This window comes from Haliotis rubra, unplaced genomic scaffold (assembly GCF_003918875.1).
Source record: "Haliotis rubra isolate DU_JTF1 unplaced genomic scaffold, ASM391887v1 Scf117, whole genome shotgun sequence".
Classification (NCBI taxonomy): Eukaryota; Metazoa; Mollusca; class Gastropoda; order Lepetellida; family Haliotidae; genus Haliotis; species Haliotis rubra.
In genome coordinates, this window is record NW_025765081.1 from 642,795 (window position 1) to 667,353 (window position 24,559).

At 36.9% G+C, this 24,559-nt stretch overlaps 1 protein-coding gene across 22 annotated transcripts in view; it reads left to right on the forward strand.

The window, feature by feature from the left end:
• The first annotated feature begins 1,336 nt into the window (after positions 1 to 1,336).
• LOC124257297 (rhomboid-related protein 2-like) overlaps positions 1,337 to 24,559 on the forward strand; it is a 36,246-nt gene continuing 13,023 nt past the window's right edge. For 20 of the 22 annotated variants that reach the window (XM_046691314.1, XM_046691336.1, XM_046691357.1 and 17 more), the window contains exons 1-2: positions 1,338 to 1,584; positions 22,811 to 22,834. In XM_046691314.1, coding sequence (XP_046547270.1) covers positions 1,501 to 1,584; positions 22,811 to 22,834 — 108 coding nt within the window. In that variant the 5' untranslated portion in view covers positions 1,338 to 1,500. Of the gene's footprint in view, positions 1,585 to 16,614; positions 16,839 to 22,810; positions 22,835 to 24,559 lie in introns of those variants that run through there. The other 2 variants (XM_046691468.1, XM_046691460.1) reach the window with 2 other exon arrangements.

Consider the following 24,559-nt stretch of genomic DNA (forward strand, 5'->3'; position numbering starts at 1 on the left):
CGAAGCGTTATAAAATATCAGTGTTTAGTCACGCTAGTTGAGTGAGTGAGTGAGTTTAGTTTTACGCCGCTTTTAGCAATATTTCAACAATATCACGACGGGGGACACCAGAGATGGGCTTCACACACTGTACCCATGTGGGGAATCGAACCCGTCGTTGAGTGAAATATGTACCTCTCATCCGTGACCCAGATACGTGGGAATATCTCGAAACTCGGAACGTTACACTTCCGTTCGCAAGCGTATTTTCCCCTTTCCATAGAACATGTTTCAGTTTCAGGCTGTCTTTAGTTTCAAATTAACCTGCGAGCGAACATCTTTTGAATCACCTGAAAATAACAACCGCTCTTATAACGCGATTTACTCCCAAACTTCAAATTGTTTTTGCTACTTTTTTCATTTGAAACAAAATCAGTACATGCAAGCATAATGAATTTTCCGTCATTAGAGTAGGCTACGATAATATCGTGTTTGGCTACCGACAGTGCAGAGGTTCGTTATGTCGCATGTGAGACAACATAACTTGTTGTTACATACATGTGCTTAAATCTGATTTGAACAGCTTAATATTTATAACATGGCATGGACAGGTACAATGTGTGACCAACGAGGCTGATTCTGTCGTTGTGCTCAGACGCGGTGTTGGTTTACGTGATTTTAGACAGTCAGTCTCTGACTCGACCTATTCACAGACCACTGTGAAGAGTGTAATAGAGCTGATTAGATCACATTCACATGCAATACCTTGACCGGTTGTGTGACGCTCTATAAGCGTCAGTGTTTGTACGTGTGTCTATGTTCGTCTTCACTCTCTTGTTATACGCCTTTAAGCGAAGAGCTAAAGGAAAGAACTACATTTCGTTTTTATAAAATATTAAATTTGTAACTTTTTCTTTTTTTCACGTTTAAAATCCTCAATGCTGTTGTTGGAATGTTTCTGAGTGAGGCGTTAAACAACAAATAAAACAAAACAAATCAATGCAGTCACAATTAATTTGAAATCCAATCTCCAGAAACATTTAGCAAAAACAATTCCAGATTTCAAGGGACAATTTTGGTTACTTGATAACGAACGGCCTAAATTCAGCTGTTGGCATTTAAGATTTACGGGATATAGATGTTTCTATATTTGAAAAAGGCCCTCTCATAAGTCATAAATCTAGTGAAAAACGGTGTTATTCTCATGTCAAAGTATATCTACTTATCACTTATTCCAAATATAAATCCAGTTTATCAAACGGCCTAATGTCAGATTTATTTTTAAGCTGGCATAGCCCTGCGATAAGGCGATTATGGGAAAGGGGGATAACTCCAGCTACTCTAATAATCCCAGTGAGGCGTCTGTCAGCCAAGCGCAACAGGCGAGAGCTATTTAGAGAGCGGGCCAATATATTGCTCTGGCAACGGTACTGCAAGCGAGCGTCACCCACCCTCACAGTTTTGACAGGAGCAAGAGGAGAGAACGGTGCCTCAGTCTCGGGAACTTATCTATCCTTCGAAATGGCAGCGGCACGGGGCGGTAGATCCCGAGGAAATCGAGTGGATGATTTGGAAATGCGTCAACTTCGGAGCGATTTAGATCGGGTAAGTTCATCACTTTGAAGATTCACTCGAGAGCGTTTTGATATGTTGTTCAATCTTCACACTTCATCGCTTGACCTCTGCTAGACAATATACACTCTGTTACTTTTTGCTGATTATTTACTTCTAAACTGATTGTGATAACATTTTGTCGACAAGACTAACTTTCACAAACAAGTAAAACTTTCTTTCGTTGCCATTGCTAATTTTGATTCATGAAAACTTCCAATTATTGTTTATTTATATACATGCACAATTAGTTTGTGAAATAGACCAGGGCATGCTTTCATCAAGTGTTTCTATCGATAGAACTAAATGCTTCCTTGGATATATCGTTAAACACTGATAAAGTTGTCAAACAGGAATCATATTTGTTTATCATAGCTAAACGTGCAAATATTGTATAGAATAAAAAGTTAATTAGTTAGGAGAATTGAAGTCATTATTCAAATAGCAAAACAGATTAATTTCATAGCAACATACTAATGATACTGATTTGTGGATTAAGATTACGCTAATCTTAAGAGATTATCCTGTTGTGAGTTATTCAGGTGTATTTGCTGTACAACCAAAGCTTGTAAAGTTTCTAAAGAGAGTGAATGAGAGCTGTGGTTTAAGTGGCCATTCAAACCAGCAAAGCCCTGTTCTGTCAGAGATCCCATTGACCAGAAGACAACATGGTCAACACAGCCATTCAGCTGACCTGTCTCAAAAGCACCTTGTTACCTTGACGCCCAAGATATCTGGCATTAAGGTTACAAAGCAATTCAGATATGGCCACCATCCATAAGAAATCGGCCACTCTTATTATTAAACTCATCTTTTATTATATAGAGTGAAATTCTTGTGATTCTGTAAATTGTGTTTCATAAAAATATTAAAGATTATGTGATTATATATAGATCCCATAATTATGTAACAGAGCCATTAAATGGTCAGTCAAATGTGACAATTTTTTTACATTTTCTTTGTTGTATAATACATGATACCAGTTTTGAAATTAGGGGCGGTAGAGTAGTCTAGTGGTTCGAGCGTTTGCTCGTCACGCCGAAGACCCAGGTTCAATTCCCCACATGGGTACAATGTGTGAAGCCCATTTCTGGTGTCCCCCACAGTGATATTGCTGAAATATTGCTTAAAGCGGCATAAAACTTCACTCACTCACTCTTTTGAAATTAAAATCAATTTTGTTCAGCAATTAGCATATTATTTGGTTTAAAGTGACTTTGTTATAATAAAAGGTTGCTGAAATTGTACTTTGCTTGATTTCCAAGGCTGCTGAAGTTTATAGGAAGCATGTGCTTTAGAAAGTTTAACAGAATGTAGGTAGTTATTTATTTCAAGACTGATTATTAGGAACAGACATTTGCCTTTGTTTATATTTACCTCTAATACCTTCTCTCTCTCCTCGCTCACTCACAGAGTGCCCCTTGTGCATCATAGCAGATTGTGCTCACTACATCGACCACCAGTTTACGTAGCAGGCTTGATTACTGACAGGAGCAAATGTCATGCTAGGGCATATATTTGTGAACAGTAGCACCAACAGCTAATTCATTCATATGAATTTCATAGATTGAACATGTTTTTTATTTCCTTATATCTATCAATAAGAATGTTCAAACTGTACTGCTTTCCCCTTTGTAAAAGGTAGCTATACTATATGATGTAATATTCATATCAATATGTATACATTGTTTCCATTTGTAGGTGTATGTATACAACTGTCATATCATGTACAGAACAGTCCCAGCACGAACAGAACAATCATATCTCTAATTTCATGAAAATATTGACAATATTAGGTAAACGTGTTATTGATTTTTTATACAGCGTGTTATTATAGCAATAATATAAACATACGTCAAATGTCCTGGTTTACTTCACTGTCTTGTTGTCATGGAAACAGATAACACAGTCTTTCTATAGTTTCGTACTTGCTGCAGATGATCAACACTGCAAAACTATTTACACGTAAAGGGAAGAAAATGTATGGATGACAACTTCATTCATACTTCTTCATCAGGTTGACAAACCTGACGAAGGATTAGAATATACTCTGAAATATTCCCCTTATGCAAAAGTTAACATAAATTTGTCCCTTTTTTTACTGCAAATGTTTTTAGGAAGGACTAAGACAGTTGTGTAGGGTAATCTCACGCATTCAGTGACCTCGAAACTGGAAGGTTCTAGGTCAACTAGATTAAACCGGGCAGATACACTTTATCAGTGAGTGAATTATTCTTCGTAACATTTTTCTTGAGTCGGTGTAGACAGTATGTTTTATGGGGCATGCAAGAAACTCATGGTGACTAGTACACAAGGGGGAGCTGGTTTTGTAATATTTCTTTCATGAGCTTTAGACTATCTGTTATGGTGTGTGCACAGACATGAGCTCAGTAAACAGTGTGACTAATGAATAAGATATGGTGATATACAGAGGCTAAGGTCAAGGGAAAGTTAAGGTGAAAATCTTTTTATCATATTTGTAAAATTAATATTTATAGTTCTTTGTTTCTGTGACTGCTGTTTTAGGGTGATGTGTGTGAGATAGGAGTGGGGAGACTTTTGATAATTTAAATATTTTTGTTATGATTATTATGAAACATCATCATTTGATCCCTATCACTCGGGATGAAACAATATATTACATACTATTTAGCACAGGTTGTTTTGTGGAACTGAAGTAAATCAACTTTAAAGAAACCATTTTGCCACATCAGACACTGATCTGAAGTACACATGGTGCAGGGCAGTAAACTTTCTTCTGGTCTAATATTAAAGCTTAGCTAAAAGTCCCATGTTAGCACTAAAGTTTCTAATTTCTGAAAATGATGATAAGTTTTGCTAGACAGCTCGTCACTTGCAATAGGGGTACACAAATTATGTGATCTGGACTAGGGCTGGGACGGGTACTCGGGTACTCGAATCCGGTCGGGTACAGCTGGAATCGAGTACTATTTCTATTAATCGAGTACCTGGAAAAGAAGAGAACGCTGTAATGGCAAGGGCAGATAATAACTTGTCTTTTTATTGACGTAACACACATTTGCATCATTGGTATTGTCTGATTAATGGAGGTAATTATTAACGACTGAAATATATCTGAGCATGAGCAGTGAGGAGTCAAGTTACAGTAACAGTGGGAACGAAAAGTTCTGTGTTTTAACGAGAAATGCATGTAATGGTGTTACTCTCTATACTTGTTAAATAGGCGTAAATTAAATAGCCTAAGTCCAGTTTCTATAATAATCTCTGTCAACTCGTGATGAAATATTCAGACAGTTGACAGAAGCTATTTATTCCTTACATTTCCGGGTACTCGATTCCGATTTGGGTAAGTACATGCGGGTACTTGATTCCTTTTTTTCTTAACCGTCCCAGCCCTAATCTAGACTATGCTGAGCTGTCAGACTTCAATTTTGTGGAAGCCATGGCGGCTGGTTACATTGCTGAGTAATTGTGTGCTGGCGATTAAGTACCTCATTCTGTCCCAGATGGGACTCAACCCAAAAGTACTAAAATTATTACTGAAAAAATGTGTAATCCCATCATATGTGGCAGTGTGTATTGAGAAGGCTCGTAGTTTCTGGCACGTATTGAATCGTTCTCCAACTACCAGCAGCCTGACAGATTATACTATATAATGCAACAAGATACCATCAACATGGCACAAACTTAAAGGGACACTCAGATGCATCACATTATGAACCTTGGTGTCTCGTCTTATGTTCACTTGCTGTTCCAAGCTCTGTCAATCAATGATATTTTTGTTGTTGAGAGACACCCAGAAACTGAAAACCAATAGTGAATAGTGCAGCTGCAAAGTTAGACGCTTAGTCCCTGAATATATATACTGTTGATAGTAACAAATAAACCAATTTAAATTGAAAAGGAGCCTCAACCTGGGGAAATCTAGACTTGCTTCATTTAGGGTTTTAGCATTGCAGGGAGGGCTAGGCATTAGGGAAAATAATGTGGTTCAGGGACTGTGAGACAGTCTACTGCAAAGCATACATTTTTGGCAACAACATGCTGTATCAGCAAGCCTGATTGGCAAAGCCATTAACAGAGCATCAAGGTTACAGCACTCTTCAAGTCGCGGCATATCCTGCAGCGTACATCAACATGAGAGCCTTGCACTGACTGCCACGGCTGGTTTGGCAGAGATCTATTTAGATCTCATTGTTGTAACAGTTTGTGATGAGACTCAATAGCCACTGCTGATGATTGTAATTGTGTAGTTATTACTAATTGATTTTACAAAGCTGTTGTTTGGTTTGTGTTTCCAAGCAGTAAGAACATGAATATTGATGACGGTTACCGTACATTTTCAGCTAGAGACCCATGGTAAACCTGCGTCAAGTTTCCAAAATTATAATTTTAAAAGAATTAAACAACTTCATTTTGAACTGAAAAGGAGTTGAAGTGAGATGTGGAAAAACTAGACTCGATTTATTCGGGTTGTAACACTACAGATAATACAAAAATTATAATTTTAAAAGAATTAAACAACTTCATTTTGAACTGAAAAGGAGTTGAAGTGAGAGGAAAATCTAGAATTAAACAACTTCATTTTCTGAAAAGCTTTATTCGACTCGCTTTATTAGGGTTGTAACACTACAGATAATACAAAAATTATAATTTTAAAAGAATTAAACAACTTCATTTTGAACTGAAAAGGAGTTGAAGTGAGAGGAAAATCTAGACTCGCTTTATTCGGGTTGTAACACTACAGATAATACAAAAATTATAATTTTAAAAGAATTAAACAACTTCATTTTGAACTGAAAAGGAGTTGAAGTGAGAGGAAAATCTAGACTCGCTTTATTCGGGTTGTAACACTACAGTAAGGGCTAGGTGGAAGGGAAATTGTCTGGATCAGCTGAGACTGATCTAGTCAAAAGATTATTTCTGAAAATACTTCCAATGTTCATATACTTGAACTTGAAATGTCTTTTTGTTTAAACTTCTTCCATACTTTAGTCACTGAAGTACTAAGTGGCTACTTCAGCAGGTTCATGTGTCACGCTATCAGCCACTTGCTTGTCTGCTCATAACCCAAGCTCATTAGCCTCAGATCTTTACCAAATAAACTGATGTGCAAAAGAAAGTACACAGGTTGTGTTTCTTCCAATAAGATAAAAATAACAAAACCTTTTGATGAAATGGAAAATGTATGTTGAAGCACACTGCAATACACGTGTTTTATCAGCAAAATGACATTGTAACAATAAACAGCGATGTAGTGATGACCACTGCAGACGGTTCCTACGATGCTGGAAGGTCAAGGCCATTCCACGCAGCGGTCGGTAGGCCCATAGTCATGCCAGCAGGACGAAGTCGTCTTGTCACTGTGAATCGGCTTACGCGATGACCCAATGATGTGGCTGCTGATGACGTCACCGTCAACATCCAGTTGCGTAGGTGAATAACCCACAGATAGCGATCCTCTTGGGGTGTTGTGACTCTGGAACGTCCACTTCTGGGTCGATCACATGTCTGGCCTGTCGTACTGAAACGGTTAAACAGCGAATTATGGTTTGTCTTGTGCAACCCAATGTCCTTGCAATATCGCTGTTGAAAGCACCCATTTGTGTCATTCCTTTGGCCCGTTCTCGTTGCGCCGATGTCAATCTTCCTCGTGAGATTTCTGTCAGGTGATTGTTCAGTCTTCACGACAAACAGGTTTTATACTCTCTGTCAGAAAAGTGCTGGTGCATGGGACAATAATCACAATTTTGCAAAAATTCATGCAAAACACGTACAAATGTTTTTGGTTGCATTTTGGCAAATAAAACATGATGGTTGCGCTCTATACAATCAATGTTTTCAATAATTTTATTAGTTAGAACGGATATTTGGGATTGCAACAACAATTACACCTGTGTACTTTCATTTGCTCGTCAGTTTAGAATACCGGTACCTCTCTGCCTGAAGGTATGAGGAGGTAATGTCATAGGAGGTCGTATCAGATATATGATTGCTATGTGATCACACGATTGCAAGGTGATTACAAATTGTGAAATGTGTGATACAAATCAGGATTATGTTTGTTAATCTGTATCTAACTATACTATTTATCAACCTTACTAGTTGTTTACAAACATGTATAAATAAAGACAGAGCAATGCTCCTGTTTATATTGTTGATCATAGACACTTTGTTTATCTAACATGCACGATGTGCTGCTCTCTGTTGTTTGATGGGCAGGGAAGACAGTAATAAATCAATAACTCCATTTCATTTGTGGGTCCAAGTTAGCGAAAGGTCATCGTGACATGACCCATAATAGGTCCTCAGATCTTGTTTCGAGGTAACGATAATTAAACTGTGATACTATACTCACATCCTGTTTCAGGGAAGTGTACCGTATCTTTGGTGAAATCAACTCCTAAAACGTTTCAAAGACCAGCAAAGTAGTGGATTCTCGGGATGTGGATGTTTTACTGTATATTGTATAATGTCTGTCCAAATGGGAAATATTAACTTATCTGTGACCTATTTTTGACAGATATCAGTTAGGTGCTTCTGAGTAGGGTGCATTATCCCATCTGTTGAATAACACTTATATATCATAGGTTGTATATCATGCTGTATCATGTTGCATATTGTGTCATACTGTTGTGTTCAGAAGCAAACATTGTGTTATACATTGTTGTCATCCTTATCAAATTTGGGACCCGTGAAGATCAAGGTTAGAATGAACCTTCAGTAACCCATGCTTGTCGTAAGAGGCGACTAACGGGATCGGGTGGTCAGGCTCGCTGGCTTTGTTGACACATGTCATTGGTTCCCAATTGCGCAGATTGATGCTCATGCTATTGATCACTGGATTGTCTGGTCCAGACTCGATTATTTACAGACCGCCGCCATATAGCTGGAATATTGCTGAATGCGGCGTAAAACTAAACTCACCGACTCACTCAAATTTGGGTGTATTTTGGGGTGTTTTTTTACAAATCCATGACATGTTTGAAAAAGGACATTGTTTTAAGTTTTATAAGGGACATTACTTTAAATTTAAGAAGTTAGGTAAATATTAAATTATCAACGGAAGAATGCATGCAAAATGTGGCATTATGGATGATTTTTGGTATTTTAAGAGAACATTGTTATATCATTAAGGGTGCCAACCTGCCAATTCCTCCTCCCCTGAGACTTACCATCTATTTCCTCAGTCTGTATCTCATTCCTCACCCCAGAATTTTTAATTCTATTTAACACAAATCACGTTTATCTGAAAGAACTCTTTAAAATATGATATGTAAGGGACATTGTTAAATGTTGAATCTGCATACCAAATACTCTTTGCATGCCAAATACCCTTTAAGTAGATAGTCAAAACCCAGTGAACCAAAGTGTAAAGTTATTTGAGAGCAGTTCATAAAGTCTAGTGATGTAACAGAATCATTCTGTTATGCCATAATCACTTTAAGATGAACTAATATCATGGAGGATAGTCACTATCCTAATGTCTCGCACTATCTACTGTGCTAAAGACAACTTGTTAGTGTTAATACCCTGACATAATATTATCCTGATATGGGTGTGCCTGACAGAGGTAACATAATCAGTCCTCATTTATGAGGAGTCTCATGTACATAGCAATCAATCAATAACATACGGGTTTAACCCTCCTTCCTGAAATGGACGAGGTGAAGTAGCCTAGTGGTTAAAGTGTTTACTCAGCATGCGGAAGACTCAGGTTCGATTCCCCACATAGATACTATTTATGAAGCCATTTCAGGTGTCCCCAGCTGTGATATTGCTGGAATATTGTTTAAAGCTGCGTAAAATTATGCTTACTCACTCACCAGGGCTCGATTTAAGAGATGTTAACCTACTTGCACCAGGTGCAACCTAAGATAAAAACCTTGTTGCACCAGCCAAATTCCAGTTGCAATGTAGTGTGTTAAAACTTGAGAGGTTTCGGTGCACATAAACATATTTCCGTGATGTAGTACCCATGAAACCATAGCAACACAGAGACGCAACTGATCCCTGTTTACAAGAGCTGTCATAGCTGAGACGTGTCTATAAATAGAAACGTTTTGGTGCCATAGCTATTCAAAGTTTAGAAGACAAATGAGCCGACATAATTATGCTTATAATGTTAAATTTATTGTTGATTATTTCCCAAAATTGAGTTGCACCTGGTGCAAGTTAGCCTAAGAATTAGGTTGCACTTTGTAATATTGGGTTGCACCAGTGCAAGTAACAAAGCACTAAATCGAGCACTAACTCCTGAAATGGGCGAGTCTTCTGAAGTGAGTGACAGGTCGTCAGTTGCATCTCAGTGTATGGTGTCAAAGGGGCAGCCATGCAAGCAGGGGTGGGTGTGGGGATCGGTAGATTTGTTTCTCAACACATGTATTTTTTGCATCAAATACAGAAAGTAGCATACTTGATATTGTTGAACTGTTGTTGTAGCAACTGGGTAAATGAAAGCTATTGTGAGGTCGAACAACACCAGGTCATTCAGTAAGCTGCGACTACATCCTTCCTGGGGAACGATCATGTTGAATATCGGAAGTTCTGACTGTGGTCCTCAGGAGAACAGGAAACGTAATCACAGCTGTGTGTGAATATTTATGTCACATGTTTTTATGTTGAATCAGAGAATAGTTCTTCACAATCACATCCCGACCCAAATCACATTTCTGTTATTTTGCATGTGAGACTCCAGCTAGGTATTTTATACTTGCATGATAGTGCATCCTGGACCAACCAAGTTAGACAACTTGCCCAATCCCACTGACTAGTGTTGGGAATTGGTTGAAATCTCACAATTGATGATTGCTTCATTACCAACGAATAATCATAGAAAAAAATTGGTTAGCGTCATTTTTCAGATTTTCCTATCCAGGTTGTTATTGCGGATGTTTATAACATGATGCAACTCGCTTCTTAAAGTGATGACTAATATATCATGAACATAAACTTCCTGGAGTCTTCAAGAAATATTCAGTCATGGCTTTTCAATTAGTGAAGTGAATTAAACATGTTTTCAGGTCCTGACACTTCAACGATATGTTCCATTGTCAAGTTTTTCAAAGACTAAAACAGTAGTTCCCAAATCGTTTATGTTCGATTATGAGAAAATGTGATCGACTGCTTGGTCGTTTGGTCACTGCGACCAATCTTCGATTATTTCAATTAATCGGAACACCACTACGACTGACCACATATGTCAATAAAATGCATCTCAGGGCACTATTTAAGGAACTTGATTTAACCTGCACTGGGTGCACAGCTGGCTGCATCAGAATAAACATATTTGCACTCTTGTAAGAGGCAAGTGTAGATAAGCGGACAGTATATATTTTTTTAAAGAAATTATATAAACTATTAAATATTACCTTAGAGACTTGTGCAAGTCTATCTGGTCCCATGCATGTATCGATGTTGAGACACATGTAGACTAACGCGTAGTCTCTGAATACATATAATTTTGATAGTAACAAATAAACCCATTTGAATTGAAAAGGGGCCCCAGTGAGTTGGGAGATTCCTGAACCTAGGGAAATCTAGACTTGCTTCATTTAGGGCTTTAGCATTGCAGGGAGGGCTAGGCAGTAGGGAAAATAATGTGGTTCAGGGACTGTGAGACAGATTAGAACACATGCACAGACTGGTCTAAATATGTCATATTCATCTTCCACTGTCATGTCATGAAACCATCACAGGGATTATTTATTTAGTATGGTAAATAAAATGGAGATACTGAGTATATTCAAAGATGATGTCCCGGTGTGAAAAATAAGGGTTAATCAGACATAAATTCGGCTTTTTCATTACATGCACCTGGCGGATGTACACAAAATATAAGGTTGCACTGTTAGATAATAGGTTGCACTGTTAGATAATAGGTTGCACTCATGCATGCATGTTATGTGGCTAAATCAAACTCAGTCACTGTCTAAAAACAAAACAGCCAACATGAGAAATCTTGACCTGTTTTTTCTGTGATGAAATCATTCATGTGACCTGAATCTTAAAAGCCTGATAATGTCAGCCATGGAATGCGTGGGTGTTAACACTGACGTACTGCCTTGAAAAAGACCTGTTATGAAGTCATATCCAAGTTCTAATTAAGAAAGTTCATTAAAGAAGCCTTGATTAAACAGGAACCCAGAAGTATCTCACATTCAGGACATGAGGGTTGAGAGAGCCTGGACACTGATTGGGTCATTACTTTGTGAAATATGTGCTCAAGGGTATGTCTTGTAAGGGAGAGTAGTGGGAAATAGCCTGAGGTTATCTGTAGAAGGCCAGGGTGGTGGACTCAGGCATTTCCCATTAGGCCAAATAAAAAAATGTGGTGGTCGGATTTTTTTGATTTTTTTAAACATTTTTTGTTTAGATGTAAAGTACAAACTATTAACACATTTATCAATGTGACTACTAATTATTTATTCAATCAAGTTTACGGCCATCATATCGACTTTCTCTATCAGAACGACCGATCACAGTCCGTCAGTGCTGGGAAAACAATGGTATCTGAACGCTTATTTTCTTTCATATCGCTTTAAAGAATTAGGGTCGGCACCAGAATTCAATGGTTGGTTGGGTAATCGGAACCTCAACATTTTCATTTTTAAGCCATCTACCCATGGTATGACAGCATCACACAGTGCTTATAATGTGACTGTCATCTTGACCGTAGAAAATAAATAAAATACAAATCAAATCTGAAATTAAGCATTGTTCTTATTTGGGATTTTGTGCTTTGAAGATATATTTTTTAAAATAAGATTATTATTTTTTGGACAAAATCTAAGTCAAATAGTAATATGTGCTTACTGACATTACTTGGTATTGTCCTCAAATTAAACCATAAATTGTATTTTTGTAAATGTAAAATATTTAAACTAAAATGAAAATGAATCTGTCGGAAATATATTTAGTTGTTTTATTATTTTGTTCACATAGATTAGACCAACCCTTCAAAACAATGGTTTTCTATAACCCATGCAAAGGGTCATTTCATTTGCAAAATATTAAGTATTTTCTTAATATTTTGCCTTACCATTGATTTAGGAGGAATCATGCCATTCCATTTTGTTTAGAGTTACCTACTCTTGCTTTTTACAACACAAACGCTGATAGGGAAATACAAGGCACAGTGAAAACTGAAACGTACCGAAACCAATGGCAATAATATTTACCTCGTATGGTATTCAGGTATATGCACTGGAAGGTGTAGTTACTGGTTTGTCAACATGTAATAGTTGTTTGTGTGTATGTGTTTAGGGATTGTGTTTGATTTTTCAGGACGAAATAATATCTTTGTGACCTCTACCTTACAATTTTAGAAAAAGGTCAGTTTGTACCGAGTTATGATGAATGTTTAGGTAGCATTAGTAAATGTTTCCTCATAGAAAGTGTGATCAGAGTGTATTTTGGTCACATCTCCTTGGTGAAGCTAGAAAGGAGTACACTAAGCATGTTTGATAATAGCATTATTGACCGAGGCTAGCATAATACAGGACTCCTCTTGTATCAATCTGTATTCATTCCATATATAACATACTATAATAAGAGCTGACAAAACAGACAACTTTTCTATTCATTATTTGAAATATTTATCACCTGGTGATTTGTGAGAGGGGCAGTGGGGTAGCCTAGTGGTTTATGCATTCACTCGTCACGCCGAAGACCCGTGTTCGATTCCTCACATGAGTATAATGTGTAAAGCCCATTTCTTGTGTCTCCCACCGTGATATTGCTGGAATATTGCTAAAAGTGGCGTAAAACCATACTCACTCACTCATTTGTGAGAACCCGGCATCAAACAAAGACATCAGCAGTATCATCTATAAAGAGATTCATCTGACCATTTAGGGAAAGTTACTTCAAGTAGCAAAGATGATGCTGAGCAAAGCCAGTCATCAGCCAGTCTGTAGGAGGGGATCTTCATTGCATCATTTTGAAAATACATGTATGTTGGTCTCTCAGCAGGATATCACTGTGCAGGATTGGAGCTTATGCTTTATTCACGACTGACTGGTGAAAAATGGGGATTGGTCTATCTGACAGTGCAAAATTGACATGAGCTTCTTTAATAAATTTCTTTTACATTTCTTTGTAATAAACGAGTGTATATGTAAGTTTATTTTATATTTTTTTCCGAAATAAATATACAGACAAATTTTCTCTCTTTTCAATAAATGATTGTGTAGATAAAATGTTCTATAACATATGAGGAACAAATATAGTTCATCTGGTTATGCAATAAATATGATCATACACTGTTTATTTAACAAATGGGTTTGCTGTTTACCCATGTGTTGTGTAAATTCTTGTATTGAACTGAACTATTATATTTAAATCATGAGGAAAATTGAAAAGATAATTCAATAAAATAATTTTATATAAATATTTATTCTTCATGAAATCTAAAGAAAAATTAGGTCACAGAATTAAATTTCTGCTCATTCTCTATTAAGGACATAGACATCATTCTGTAAAAACTAAACACAGCAGATTGAAGCGAGATGAAGTAAAAGCTTGGAGGACATGTTCATATCGAATGACCTACAAACATGAAGTCTGGTGTGTGTGGTAAACAAATGACTCACGAGTTTACACTACTGACTAGTTATGTGTGTATCGCCCACTGTGCTGTCATGGCAGTTGTCTGAATGAACATTTATATTAATTCCAAGGGCTAATTACTCTGTAACTTGTGGACTAAAATCACTGCATTGTCACTACTTATTTATAGTGTTTGTTTATTTGGGAAAAGGATCATAGTTTAAGGCCCAAGTCAGCAATATTCCAGCTATATGGCAGCAGTCTGTAAATAATCTGGACCAGACAATCCAGTGATCAACATAATGTGCATCGATCTGCGCAACTGGGATACGATGACATGTGTAGACCACATCAACTTGTCTGGCCACCAGATCGAGTTGGTCGCCTCTTACGACAAGCATGAGTTGCTAAAGACCAATTCTAACCCGGATTTTCATGGGTGTCACTACTTACAAGCCGCTGATCCCAGTTGTTTTTCCCCATTGCATTGTACACTGACTGAAGGAGCTGTCGACTTTTGTCACTTTTCATTATTACTGATGCATATATTTAAGACTTAATCAGTGCCAGATGACCTTGGATATATAAGCCTTGGCCAGAGAAATTGAAGGTCTTATAGTTATTCTACTGAGGGGTGTAGGGTGTGGTAAAACTAAAAGCATTCACTCATCACCCTGAAGATCTGGGTTCGATTCCCCTCATGGGTACAATGTGAGAAGTCCATTCCAGTTGTCCCCTCCTGTGATATTGCTAAAAGTGGCATAAAAACTCACTCACTCACTCACTCACTCACTCACTCACTCACTCACCCACCCACCCACCCACCCACCCACTCCACCCACTCACTCACTCACTCACTCACTCACCCACCCAGCTGCCATATAGCTGGATAATTGCTGAGTGCGGCATAAAACTAAACTCACTCACTCACTCACTCACTCACTCACTCACTCACTCACTCACTCACTCACTCACTCACTCACTCACTCACTCACTCACTCACTCACTCACTCACTCACTCACTCACTCACTCACTCACTCACTCACTCACTCACTCACTCACTCACTCACTCACTCACTCACAACTAGTCTACCTATATAAGTCCAATACACTACAAGCTGCCATTTCCTATGGAGAACTGTACACCAACCAAATGCAGGTACGAAATTGCAATTATTCGTTCCATGTCTCTAACATGTGATCAAGACATCCCTTGTGTCTCCAACATGTCCTCAAGACATCCCTCGACTGTACAGTTTCCACTTACCCTAGTTGTGTCCTGCTGGTCAGTGTATAGCAGTGAGGGTCAGGTGGGGTCACTGATTAGTAGGGTATATCTACAGAACAGTAACCATGGTAACATTCCCCACATACCTACACTGGTTGGTGTCTGTCTCATTATGTGAAATGCTATACCTGCCCCACCCCACTGCTGGCATACATACCTACGCTAAACTGTTATGAGAAATATTTCTGTATCATCCACAAACTGCATGATAATTTTGCTTGGAAAATGTAAAAATTTGAATTTACACAGTTTATCATGCTTATCTTCCTGTTAAGATTTTAAGAAATGTTAAAACTGTTATTTGATAATCTACACATTCCATCTTATTTTCTTTTCTGTGTGTTATATTTGATAAACTGAGGGTAATGCATCATTGTCCATTGATAGATATTGTATATGAGTATGCTTTGGAGCAATGGATTTGCGTGAACTATAAATAGGCACTATTATTATTATATATTTTATCAAATACCTATATGTCTGTGTATGTACAATTTGTTAACTTTTCGTCAGATATCAAGATCACAATTTATGTTCTATTTCGTACCTTAAATTACAAAGTCAAAAGTTCCAACTAGATGATTCAACTAAAATTATTAGTTTTTATAAGGCCAGACCAAGTTTATTTCTTGTTTTACGGATTTTTGTCCTCATAAAACCTTAAGGCAGGAGGGAAAAATAATAATAATAAAATCAAAGTAATATTCCTTCTAAATACTCAAAGTGTTTTACTTTTGGAAATTTATGAAGTGTATATGGGGCAAAAAACAATCTAAAAAAATCTTCTTGTAAGTTTACATTTTTGGCCAAAACAAACATTAGGATTATATTTTTTGAGCGGGGAAAATTCATTTTTATTTTTTCTTATTTTGGAAAAAATATGACAGGCGGATCCGTAAAACAAGAAATAAAATTGGTCTGGCCTAATAATGTTTTTTTAAACATATTTCATAATAATAAAGATAAGTTGTTTAGGCGTAATTTCATTGAGCTTTTGAATACTTTAGTAATGAAAAGCCACACATGCTAAATGTTGCTAAAAGAATTTCTGGATATATACATGTCATGCAAACAGAATTTTATCATTAATCATGTTTTGAAATAAACCTTAAAATTCAAACAATATCAGAAAACCGTATAATGAATTAACTGTGGTTATTGTGAAAATAAGTGGTCACTAAAACAGCATGTGCTTTGAGCAAAGTTTATTGTGTTGAGGACGGTATTAGATACGCTTCTCTGGAGCAGGCCTACATGCTGTGTCATAAACCACTCAGGTAGTCCCTCACTGTTATACACCTTGTCACATTAGAGGCCTCAGGCTCCTGTAGTTGTTGGAAGACACCGAGAATCACCATGTCGAAGGGACGGAGAAGTCGGACTCGAGGAGCCAGCGAAAATATTGAAATGCAGAGACTCATGACTGAGGTAGTACTGACCACTTCCTATTGATGACACTGTTATATTTTGCCGGTGTTTTGCATTCCACGTACCTTTATCACCAAGTTCAGGTGTACCATTAGGCCATGTGTTCTATGTACTCCAATACCCGCCACTGTTATTGCCATTATTGCTTAACAATTATGCATGCATTGGCATGTCTTGTTTTAAAATCAATGTATTCGGCCGGCTGTGGTGTATTAATGATGATGATGGTGGTGAAGGAACTCCACCCTGGTGGACGCCATGTGACAAAGGCCTGCCATACCATGCTCATTCTGCTGTAGTCAGGATATAAAGCCCTGATTCAGGGCTTTCATTTTAAGCTTTGCGTCAAGGCATTCAAAAACAGCATAGCTTTATCAACAGTTATTAAAATCAGTGACCTTGACCTTCTACCTCACCTGTCCTGAGTCGTCCAGTGCGTTATGGACATAGCTTACTGGCTGGGATAGCTTATGCGTGGTCAATATGTCTGATATAGGGCGGGAACTACTTGCTTGATAATCAATACGATAGGACACAGTCAGGTCATGAGAATAGACGTTGGACAATTTATACAAATTTAAATCATGTCAAGTGGGGAAGCATGAACGTGTACTTACAAGATCAACAAATGATCAGTTTAAAAATGATGAAGGTGTTTATAAATCCTAGGTGAAAAAACCCACATGCAGATAGAGTATGGGGAAAAGCCTCAGGATTGCATTCTGTGGTCTCAGCTTAGTAACAAGCAATCTACCTAGCACTTTTGGTTGTAGTTGTACTGTTTTTGTTTAAAGTTTGTGAAATAATATCAGTCAGTGTTTTGTAAAGAGTCCACAGTTAGCATTCTGTGCCACCTGTAAAACTAATGCCTAAATACTGCTAAGTTGCCTCAAAAGTGTGCACCCCAGAGACTCCAACATCTAGGACTGTGTGTATAAGTAATATCTGAGATAAAGTGTGACAATTCTGGAATTATATAAGGGCTGTTTTACGGACACCTAAGATACACATACAAGTGCATGCATGTGTTCTGCATTTGTTTCACAATATTGTTTCTCCTTAAAGAAATTCATTCCGCATGAGGTGAGATATAGAAAATGTAAAAACCAGCTGTCCAAGAAATATCAGCCTACATAGCATATCTCATTCATGACTCACATTTGCATGGTCTGTTGATTTTGACGTTACAGAAACTTTTATGAGCAGACTTCACTGTCATTTCAGAAAGAGTGACCCAGATGCTGAATGTTTTGTTTCATCAATTTCACAGTGAATTCACTATCAGATTATCATTCAGACTCTTGCTCAAGCTGACGAGAGTCTGCAAGTTCATATGAAGCTATTAAAATTCAATACAGCTTATGAATATTTACAACATAATATTGGACTATTTCGATTTTCAGAAATTCATTTGCATATGTGAACAAGGATCACATTGTAAAGTTAATGAAACTTTAAATTAATTAGATTTCGATTTTTTAATTCTGTACAGAGACATTTTTAAGGCCATCTTTTCATATTATCCAAGTGTGTGTTTATTTCCAATTATGGTTATCCCTTTGTGATGCATGTAAAATATGTAATTTTTTATATAAGTTCAAATTTCAATGTTCAGCTTACAGTTCAAACAGTTTTACAAATAAGTGTAAAAGCAGATGCTTCAAATTTAAAAACTAGAGAGTCGTCAAACCCAGTTGCACATGTTAACTATAAACGTTTGTTCACCTCTCAAAGGAGTCCATTTTTAAAACATGAAACATGTTAAATGACTGTCAACACATCATCTTTTTCTGCCACCTCAGTTTATCCTCACGCGTCCTCATCATGAGCTAGGTGTCACTCCTCTCACAGTGGGATGAAGTTTGTTCATGCCTCACGGCTTATGATGTACCCCATCGTCACCCACTGGGATAACATTGTACAATTGTGGCGTTATGGCCCAGGGCTAATCGGTGTCAACAGAAAACAGGTTTCTCCGCTCTAAGTGTATATGCCCTGCGAGTTATCGAGTGTTTGAACATAACCTACGGGATAACCTCTATTTCTTGGCATTTCTTATACCTGTACCGTAATCCTGAAATAATTCAGCCAATGAAAGGCAGCTGAATTTGTTGGGTGTATGTTCAACATATATTATGGGGGATAACATCCAATGTCTTGGCCTTTCTTCCACCTTAATAATCATGTCAGTGTTGTGCATTAAATATATCTTTTTATAATAATTACCATACTCATGAAATGAATAAAGGAACACACAAAAGTGCAAGTGTTGCTGTATTCTTTTCCGGGTTTCTTGTCATGCTTTATATTGCACTGTGGGTGAAAATCTGGAAATAAATAAAGGAACACTCGTACTTTCATGTTTTCCCTTATTCGTTTTCATGAGTATATTTAAACTGTCAAGAAAATTGTGTATTGAATTTCTCAGATTCAGATTACACTGTTGACAGTATAGCCTGTGTAGGAGATATTGTATTTAGACACTTGTGCAGTTAACTGTCTGAATGAAACCTTTGTCAGCTTGAATGCACTGATTGTGTGTAGTGATGGCTGTTATCAAGCATTTGTCAGTGGTAGGAAAATAGCATGGTCAGGTCTACATTAGATAACTCTAGACTGTTACGACAGTTGTGCAAAGGTTTGAAATAAGTTGTGTTAATATTCATTTTGTGTAGAATCAAAATTGAATATATTTAGTGATGAAGGTATTATTAATTCATGATATAAGGATTTCTTAGCAATTTCAATTTGTTTGACAAGCATTCATACCAATATCAATCCTTGATACAATTATCTCAAAGTAATATCAATTTGTTCTACAAGTATTACATAGCAATATCAGTTTGTTCTGCAAGTATTACATAGCAATATCAGTTTGTTCTGCAGGTATTACATAGTAATATCAATTTGTTCTACAAGTATTACATAGCAATATCAATTTGTTCTACAAGTATTACATAGCAATATCAATTTGTTCTACAAGTATTACATAGCAATATCAATTTGTTCTACAAGTATTACATAATAATATCAAATTGTTCTACAAGTATTACATAGCAATATCAATTTTTGATACAAGTATTACATAGCAATATCAATTTGTTCTCCAAGTATTACATAGCAAATATATTCATGCAATATCAATTTGTGATACAAGTATTATTACAATTTGTTCTCCAAGTATTACATAGCAATATCATTTTGTTCTCCAAGTATTGAATGTTAATATCAATTTGTAACACAAGTATTACATAGCAATATTAATTGTCAGTGATCCATTCAAATACTCTGACTGCTTTTTTGTCGTTTGTGGGCAAAGTGAATTTGTTTCAGTGAATAATCGAAGCTCATTATTCTCCTGTATTTTGTAGTTAATTTTGTCTTTAAACTTTACTGCAACTACTGACACATTAAGTCTGAAGGGGTCACTTAAAACATCCAGATGGTATCTATAGCTTCAGGGTGTATGTGGCTCAACAAGACATGTTGTACCTGTGTGTAGAGGGGCACGGCCAGGAATATCCGGGATGTGTTGTATGTTGCAGCTGCCGTTGCAGGTCAACCTTACAACCATCACTTCCTCTAGCGATGAGGCAACATAAATTTTAAAACTCAAAAGAAAAAGAAAATCTGAATTCAAAACTTTCCATTATACTTAGCACAAAATTTTATGAATTACTATTAACATAATTGATAATCATCAGTGTTTATACATTTGATGTCATGTTGTTGAATATAATACCCAGTCAAGATCAGGGTTAGAATTGGTCTTCAGCAACCCATGCTTGTCATAAGAGGCGATCAATAGTATCAGGTGGTCAGGCTCACTGACTTGTTTAACATTGTATCCAAGTTGCGTAAATCGATGCTCATGCTGTTGATCACTGGATTTTACAGACCTGCTGACTGAGGTGTTAAACAACAAACAAAAACATGAATATGATATTCAAACTAGCCATGCAGAAATGGTGGACATTTTCTAGTTCTAGTGTCCATTAAAACCTGAGCTGTCATTTTACTGTTGAAGATACATAAAGATCATTTAGTTAATAGTGATGGCAGCCCACTGACAATGATCACACTGTGCATGTTTAGCAGGAGTCAGGGAGAGTCCCAACAACCTATACAGAGAGGTCACATAATATATATTGGGTGGTTGGTTGCATCTTTATCACACCCCAAACAAAAACATTCTGTGATACATTTGTAATAACCAACAAACCTTTGATTGATGCTTGTATTGTTTTGAAAAATATTTTGTAGCCGATATTAGACATTGTAAGTTGTATAATATATGTAGACCCTGCAGTGATTTTGAAGTGAAGTTGACTGTAGTATTTTGGTTTAAACATATTCACAGATGTGAAAGGCATTGGGGGATAAGTTATCCAACTTAGAATACTCGCTCCCTAATATTTACATACATGTATTTTGAATATTATACATCTTAGGATGGAACAGGGAGAAAGTATAGGAAAGTTTTGACTGATAGATTAAAGTTTGTACACATTCTGTTGTATAGTCATGCCTGGATTTCCTAGTACAGTGCTTCAGCCAGGCAAATCCTGGCTGAAGCACTGCAAGTAACATTTTTGACAATGTTGAACTGGGAGTTACATTTTACAATACTTTTCAAATTTAACATTAATGTCTCTCATTGAATCCTACACAGTTTACATTCTATTAGGAAGTGATGCAGATTTTCACAAGCAGTAACAAGAAGCAGAATGTTTCATGTTGAAGCGATACAGGTCATAGTTTACCTGACAAGTCTTATATCTCAACTTCGTGTGTATAATATCATATTTTCTATTTCCAAACGAGTAATATGATGGAGCTTCAGGTTGCTCACACTGTATGACTATAGTATCTGTAGTAGTTCTCATGCATGGCAGATGGAATCAGGTCAAGTACATAGTGATTAGTTATTAATATGCAACAATTATGCAGTATGGAATGTGGTTGAGGTGATCTCTTCCTGCGGTGAAACAGCACCATTGTTATGTGTGGCATTTTGGAGATAACAGTTGTGAGAGCATCTTTCTAAACATGGAACATAACCAATCCTCTGGCTAAGTAGGTAGAATATTTACATACAAACATGGGTGCAGCTCAAAGTCTAGTTAAACTAGTTTCTTGGAATTAGACATCTGTTTTTATTTCAGTGTTGAAATTTATGCATGTTAAAAGTCATTTTTTTTATTGCCATGAAATTGTTCAGTTCATCATGAACCTTATTCTTCAATACATTTCAGGGGCAGGTAATTCTTACTTCATGAAGATGAGATTTAGTGGTACATTATTTTCATTTTCAAGTTTGTTTTTTTTCACCTCCAACGATACGATATAGTTTTGACTGGGCACAGTACACGAAATAGCAGTTTTGTTATGTCCATGAAAAATAAGATTTTACTTGGCCTTTATTTCGTGTTAATGTATAAGTTACTGTAACGTGGGTTGTCAGCCATGGACCCCAAGACCTGCATTATGGCAAGGGATTAATGTACAAAACAAAGTATTAATTGGTAAATGTTTTCAGAAGTCTACACATGTATTTTTGTGTGTGTTGGAAATGAATGATTTTGATGCAGATTTATAAAAACATGTTGAGGTAAAATATCAACTACTATTTGAAATGTACAACATGTAAGCTAACAAATGTTTTCTCTTCATTTTCATATCCTACACTTGATCCTGATTGATGACAATATCTGCCTTCTCATTGGATAATACTGATGTCACATGATCTGAATGCTGCTGATTGGTGACAATATATTCATCTGCCTTCTGATTGGATAATACTGATGTCACATGATCTGAATGCTGCTGATTGGTGACAATTTATTCATCTGCCTTCTGATTGGATAATACTGATGTCACATGATCTGGATGCTGCTGCTTGGGGGCATTTTATTATTCTCATTGGATTTACCTACTCCGGATGTCTCTGATTGGTGAATATTGTCAAACAGAACTTCAAGCCGATATTTGACAGAGTAAGTATCTTTCATTGAGAGAAAATGAAATATATTTGTGCGCAGAAATATTGATGACTTCTTATAATGATTGCTGTTATTTTTGGTGGCAGTGTTCAAAATAAGCCTGTCTGTGTTTCAATCATGGCTCCAGTAAATATACATGTCAGTCTTATCACAATATGCTGCTGCTTTTTGTCTTTTTCAAAGAGGGCCTGAAGAGTTAGTCACAGACGGCAGATTTTATAGTCTGTGGGTCTTGATGGTGGCTAGGCAATTTTTATTTATTCATAATGATAAATAAACTTCACTGCCAAATGTAACATATCAAAAGATTCAATAAACTTCAATTTTCTGAAGTTGTAAACCAATTCTTAGATACTTTTTGGAATTGAATGTTTTTGACATTTGGAATCAGAAAATTGAATGTGTTTTTAGCACAAGTGAATTATGTAGCCTTTTAATTCTGCATCCCATTCTGGTACAAGCATTGACAACTGTGTAGAAACATATGGTGTTGTAATTATAGGTGGTGGTCGTCAGCTGTGTCCGTGTTATGTGCACTGGGAACACGGCTTGTATTTCCTGCAATGTGTTGCCAGCTGTAGACTCTATCTATAGACAGAGATTGGGATAGTGCAGAATGGTGGACACATCAGATTTTAGAACATTTATCATGAAATTTTCTATCTTTGGAATAGAATATGCCTCAAGTACCTTGTCTGAAGAAAATCTCAGAAAAATCAAAGAAAATGTGTTAAAATGGTTACATAAATTTATATGAGCAAAAGTCACCAACACTGAAAAGAGCATCTTTGGTGTTTTTTATTTGGGACTAGTGCATGATTAAAACACAAGAAAAAATAATTGCATGGTCTCATATGAAAGCTGAATATGACACAACTAAGTGTGAACACAACCAGATCAGACTGTGTCATCTGACCCACATTACTCCCATCTTCTTGATGACGCATGATCAGCCTTACAGTTGTTGTTACCAAAGAGCCTCAGAATGGTTGTTGTTACCAAAGAGCCTCAGAACGGTTGTTGTTACCAGAGAGCCTCAGAATGGTTGTTGTTACCAGAGAGCCTCAGAAAGGTTGTTGTTACCAGAGAGCCTCAGAATGGTTGTTGTTACCAGAGAGCCTCAGAATGGTTGTTGTTACCAAGAGCCTCAGAACGGTTTTTGTTACCAGAGAGCCTCAGAACTGTTGTTGTTACCAGAGAGCCTCAGAATGGTTGTTGTTACCAGAGAGCCTCAGAACTGTTGTTGTTACCAGAGAGCCTCAGAATGGTTGTTGTTACAAGAGAGCCTCAGAACGGTTGTTGTTACCAGAGAGTCTCAGAACGTTTGTTGTTACCAGAGAGCCTCAGAACGTTTGTTGTTACAAGAGAGCCTCAGAACGGTTGTTGTTACCAGAGAGCCTCAGAATGGTTGTTGTTACCAGAGAGCCTCAGAACGGTTGTTGTTACAAGAGAGCCTGAACACAGGGGTGAAACGGTACGCTCTTACCACAATACGGTATGTATTGCAGTACAAGGGCATCATTTCAGTCCATTTCGGTTCGGTATAGGAGAACTTACTTCCGGGAAAATAGCGTCCATCTAGCAAAGAAATACAAAGATTTTCACAAAATAATTAGATTTCTAGACATTTTAGAAAAGGTTTAAAAGGTAAATAAAATGATGGTATGAAAACCAAATATTTCGATTGCATTGTGGTATCACGGAACGGAAGGCAAAATA